Consider the following 6,000-nt stretch of genomic DNA (forward strand, 5'->3'; position numbering starts at 1 on the left):
TCTCCTGTAACTTAGGGGTGCAGTGGTCGACCGGTGAGCTGAAAGTGTCGGTAGCATATGCCAATGACTAAGTAATAACTCTGTAACAATCTTCATAGAGCTGATTTCAGCTGAGTGTCGTAAACCCAACCAAAACCAAAGCAATCACTTTGGCCAATCACAAAGTACACAGGCAATCCAGTGAACTAAGCAAAAAAAGTACGGGAAAAAGTGCACGAGTGAGTCACGATTGGTCCTGCTTTTAGGGACTGTGCAATAATTACCTGGAGGACGGGGTGGGGGGGAAATGAGTGAAATATGTCCCAAAACTAAGTCATACCCCCGTCTTATTAAGGAAAAATTCATTTCACCCCCCCCCCCCGTCACATAATGATACTATTAAGGCTAGCGCCCCCTCCCCCCTCCCCCTTGAAAAAAGTCTCCTCCTATTGATTCCCTCATACCTAGCTCGTTGGAGTTCCTCCGGTACAAACATCACTTCGTATGTCGTATGTCGAAGAGTCATTTAAAGAGTCATCAGAATCACTGGACTCTGAGCTTGTGTCGTCTTCGCATGAATTGGGAGATTCCTCATCTTCTACAGCATCTCTGGCACTAAGGTTACCGCGTGCGTGGGTGAGAACTTGATCAATCACCTCGGCCTTGCTTCCACTTATCTAAAGGCCTTTTTGTTTTAGATACATTTTCAGCTGCTTGTTGGTAAGCGCTTTTACATCTTTTTCAATTGTCCAAGAAATAAGTGGAAGAGCGTTCCTTTCTGGTACTCTTTTTTTTTGGCTTTTGCATCGGGGAACTCAAGGTGCTGTACATAACTTAAGCATGCAGTCTCGTCCACGTTGTACTGGGAACATACCTCATGCAATTATGATGCCATGTGTGCTAATATTGGCATCTTTCTTTTTCATTGAATAACAGTGCTGCTTTGGCAACTTTTAATTAAAGTTTCCTGTTTTATTAAATCCTAGTGCAAATAAAGTAGCACTGCTTTAACATATATAACAAAGGCATTCCTTTCCTACTGCATGACAGATAGGAAAACAACATTTCATAGATCAGAACACCTTAGAGTTGATAAGTTTGTTAGTTTTATTCCAATGTTAGTATTTATATTTGAACTCTAATAATTCTTCCACTACTTTTCCAGTTTGCAAAAAGGAACGAAAAAGTAATGCCCCCTGTATGTATTAAATTTTACATCCAACCCCCCTCTCTCGTTGTCATTTTCTCCTATGCCCCCCCCTCTAATTTTCCAACCCCCCCCCCCCTCCCTCCAGGTAATTATTGCACAGTCCTTTACCACTGATTGGATCAAAAAGTGGCGTGAGGTTTAAACCAAGCTCCCGGTGTAGTAATGCAAAATCCAAACAAATGCGAATTTATTTCGAGGCCTAAGTGAAAACTGCTCTATGTGTAATTATTTATTTCCAATCATATGACCGAGTAACAAGAAAGGCTGTTCGTGTTGCAGGCTGCGGAAAAAGCACTGAAGGCTGCCCAATATTCTGTAGATGCTCACAAGACTAACATTCACAACTTAGTCCAAAACTCACTGACACTGGATGATTCGCAGTTGACCACGCTATCAAGCCAACTTGAGAGTTGCCTGGGTGATTCAACGCGCATGCGCTACCCCGATCAGGTTTGTTTTCCTCGGATTCCACACGACGTTTACTCTCGAGACATGGCCCAAGAAGCACTAGGACTAGCCAGGAGTATCCTAGACAGAGTCAGAGGCAGAGTTTTATAGGTGCGTACCTCTATAGAGACTGAGAAAAAAATAAGAAGGCAAAGAAGGATGGGACGCAGTTCATTTTTGATATTCATTCTGTTCCTTTGTTATGTCCAGAACACTAATCCACACAGACAAAACCTTGCCAGCTGAGGTCAGCTAAGGTTTAAGTATTGCGAACGCGAGAAGATGCTTTAGAAGTTAAGCATCCAAGTTATCGGGAAGTGCCACATGCATATTACCAGAATGGCGGCTTTTCATTAGTGTAAAAGCTTGCAAGGAATTTTTTTTTCTCTCAAGAAGTCATATGGTATATTGTACGTGTTCACCCTCTCTTTCCTCGCTTTACGTTGACTCGCCACCTCCCTCGCTCCAGATTTCAGCTAAATTGTATTTAGGCTAAATTTAGTAGAGAGGTCGGGCAATAGGCAAGTAAACAAATATTTCTTTGTTGTTGCAAATGTATTTCATCGATATAATATATTTTCTTTAATTTTAAATCGATAATTAATTTCTCTTTAATTTTGGTTTCAGGAAATGCTGCACTAGATTACCACACATCACAAGACAATTAAATTTGCAGCCAAAGATGTCTTCCATGCCAAGATGTTAGTGCGATTCTTACTACAATAATTTTAGCCACGATAGAGATCGATGTATCTTGTATTTGGAAAGTGCAAACGTCTTTGAAATAGTAGTTGTTTGATAGAGCTAAAGTAAAACTTGATGTAGTCTAGCATTTTGAAACCATGTCTATGAATGACCTTACAGGACGACTTACGGTAGCATATACTGCAGTTTTAGGAATAGTTTTTGTGCATGAAGGACTAGTATATAAGAGTTATAACTTTGAACGAGCTTTGCTTTAGAAGGTATTTCGCGTAATTTCCTTTGAGATATCCAAATGTTATGTTGCTTGGTAAAGGCCAGTGTCAGGGCGAGGAGCCGAGTAAGTTTTGTAGTTAAACTAGTTGCTATTCTCCATTGAAGTACTTTATCATTTAAGGATCGTTTCTTTGTTTTACGCTTAATTTACAGTTAAGTAGTACTGTTGTATTCGTATACCCTCTTCTGATTATTTTAGCGAGGTTACCGTTAGTAACGCAAAGTGACTAGTGAAAAAAGGGTATGATTTACAAGGGGTAAAGGAGTTTCATTAAGATCAAAAGTAGCTATAGTTCTGACCATGGGTTTAATTGATGAAACAGCATTAATAACCCTATTGAAGTAGCATGGAGCATTGCTTTATCTCATGGTGATCTTTCCAACAAGGGAATTGTGTGAGCGAGATATTGTACTGCCGTACGTCACTACACAACGTAACTAGTATGGTAAAAATAGCTGGGTTCTCTTCAACCGACAGTTAACTGGTGTTACGGATGGTCATTATAAAGCAAGAAGTTAGTTTAATAAAGATTTAAGGTTGTTTCTCACTTTGACGCTACCACCTCCTTTAGGCCACTCCCCCACTAAGCTTGTCACGTAATACAACTCTCCTGTCAATCAAATGAAGTTAACGCATTGTTTATTACGGTCAGGTCTTATAAAGATTACTCCTGGGGAAGAAACGTGTAGCTAAATAAACAAAAGCTTCCATTTCGCGCGAAAAGATTTGCTCGGATATTTGTCCTTGGACGTTTATACCAGTTCCGAGAGGCGAAGAGTTTCCCGAGAGCGAAGATCTAGGAAAGCTGTGAGCTTCGAGGAAGAGATAATGTCCAAGGACAAATATCCGAGCATATATTTTCGCGCCAAATGGAGGCTATTGTGGTTATTATCCCCAAAAAATTTAGTTCGATATGGAATCGGGCAAATAACATTTCAGACTGTTCGTGAATATGTGTTCTTTTAACTACGATATTCAGTGGTCAGATATTTTCGTTTTGTTCACTTTTAAGCGACATTCAAATGATGGATTGTGTGCATCTGAAACTGACTTGAGAGCCGCCAAACCAATTTGGCCGCCGTCCGTGGTATATAAAACTCTAATCGGAATTAAAGTATTTTTTTTACAAATAGTTCAGCCAGACCTATACAGTCGAACTTCCGGCTGCGACCACCTCTCCTCAGCGACCAGTTTTCCAGAATTTCCAAGTCAAATCACTCTATTTGGAACCTGTCGTAAACGACCGCGACCACGTCTAGAGCTTAAAGTTTGAATTTTTTTGTTTTTGTTTTTAACCTTCTGTAAACGACCATCTGTCATATAATAGAGTGGAAATTGGATAATAAGGAGTTGTATTCCTGGGTTGTTCAAGAGACGGAAATTCTCATTGAGAATTACCGGAATATTTTCTCGAAATTGACATTCCACTAGGAAACGCAGTTAAAAATTTGAAGAAAAAATGCACTTAAACTGTACTTTATCAGTCTTAAATGGATCAAAAGTTTGACTCAATATGGCCAAGATTCTCGTAAGTGACCACCTTTCGTAAGTGACCACATAGGCTTGACATTTTGGGTGGTCGCTTACGCGAGATTCGACTGTATTTGGCAAAGTTAGGAGACTTAGATTTTGTGATTTTGGGCACTTTCAGGAAAAAATTCGAAACGATCGCCCTCTAAATAATAAATAAAGTGAAGCCTTGAAGCCGACTGGCTCATAGCTGTCGGAGCTTATCCCGGTTTCTGTAGCATGAAGCGGCTTGGAGTATTTCTACTCCCCCTGGACGGGGTGCTAGTCCATCGCTGGTCACTCCCTTGCAATTTGTTAGGTTTCCCCAACAATTCGTCGGTACCCATGTATACCCCTGGGTAGTCTACCCCTCTCTAGTCCTTTCATTCTCCAGAATTCTGCGTTACCTCTGTACCTTTGATCCCGCCTTTGTGCCTCTCACATCCACCTATGTTTACTGCCTTGTGCTTCTGTTAAGACAGATCATCGCCAGAAACGTTTAATCGACTTTCGCAGTTGGAGCGTGACAATTAAGAGTTTTTCGAACTCTATTTTGGTCTATTGATTACAGAAAATATCTCGGGGAAAATATATTGGGGAGCGGAGTTGGCGCAGTGATCAGAGCGCTCACCTCCCGCCAATGTGGGCTGGGTTCAGTTTCAGCCCGGTGTCATATGCGGGTTGAGTTTGTAGTTGGTTCTCGCCTTGCGCCGAGGGTTTTTCTCCGGGTTTCCCAGTTTTCCTCCCTTCACAAAAACCAACATCTTCAATTTCCAATTCGATCGGGATAGAGGACCCGCTCACTTCTTTAAACATTGTAAGTTTTTAAGAGCTTTTAGTTTTCTCGTGGTTTCAAACATCTTACATTTCCCAAGCTGCTCCCTATCTAGTTTAGCCTTTCGTCCTATCAGTTGCTTAAGCCCAAGAGCAGATAGTTTCGTAGCTGACCGGGTTCGAAGGAGTATATAGAGGCTATGCAACCCAAAAGTAGTCCTATTGACTCTAGCCGCATGCACTCCTTTGAGTGCCTATTTTTTATGCGAGTGTACTTAAGAACTTCAGGTAGTGATCCATTTATGTCGTGCTTTTTAGCTATACTAAGCATTGAGGATCGATCCAGAAATGAGCAATGCAGTGACACGTAAAGGAAAGCGAGTCGAGTCTTATAAGCCCAGAGATCGATACCGGGACTGATGAAACTTCATTTTATATTATGAAATGCTTGATTCTAAACGAGGCAATCCCTTTACTAAAGGTCTCCTTTATGCTGTTAAGTTTGGCTTAAATAATTATATTTGTCTCCCCTTGAAATTGTCTGTTCACTAGTATTGATCGTCAAGCGCTGATTAACCGGCATCAGCATCAAAACAGTCGGGAATGAGTTCAGCCATTTTAACATAGTTATGAATTAGTTGTGGATGGAGCTTAAACAAAGGAAGTAAAGAGAAGTGAATAGTAGATAATGCGATGGTAAGCAAATTAGATCTAAAAGGAAGTGATTGGATTCTGGCCCCGCGTGCTCACTACCAGTTTTCTGATCTGAAAGGAAGTAAATCGAGTCACAAGCTAAGAGACTATTACAAGGATTTTTCTATTGAGATGTCATTCGCGACTTCGTTCCAAAACAAGTGGATTGCAGAATGGTCCACAAATAGGAGCACAGATTTGATTGACGTGTAAATGATATAGTCTTATCACCTTCCTGGAACCCTCCAGAACAACTACACTTCAGCAGAAAGATGGCTTGAAGGATACCCGTAATCTCTTTATCCTCTTGATCTTTCAATGGTTACCGCTAGTGGAAGCATCTCACTTTCGGCATGGGATGATCATATGGGCTCCCACAGACTCTTACAGTAACACGGTAAGGGCAGAA

General features: G+C 41.0%; 1 protein-coding gene across 2 annotated transcripts in view; it reads left to right on the forward strand.

The window, feature by feature from the left end:
* LOC110052891 (sacsin-like) overlaps positions 1 to 3,162 on the forward strand; it is a 69,024-nt gene extending 65,862 nt beyond the window's left edge. For both annotated transcript variants that reach the window (XM_089285743.1, XM_089285742.1), the window contains exons 9-10: positions 1,469 to 1,747; positions 2,264 to 3,162. In XM_089285743.1, the coding sequence (XP_089141869.1) occupies positions 1,469 to 1,747 (279 nt within the window). In that variant the 3' untranslated portion in view covers positions 2,264 to 3,162. The remainder of the gene's footprint in view (positions 1 to 1,468; positions 1,748 to 2,263) is intronic.
* The last annotated feature ends 2,838 nt before the right edge of the window (positions 3,163 to 6,000 follow it).

Source organism: Orbicella faveolata, unplaced genomic scaffold (assembly GCF_042242905.1).
Source record: "Orbicella faveolata isolate gen_17 unplaced genomic scaffold, um_ofav_v1 contig_13, whole genome shotgun sequence".
In the NCBI taxonomy this organism is placed as follows: Eukaryota; Metazoa; Cnidaria; class Anthozoa; order Scleractinia; family Merulinidae; genus Orbicella; species Orbicella faveolata.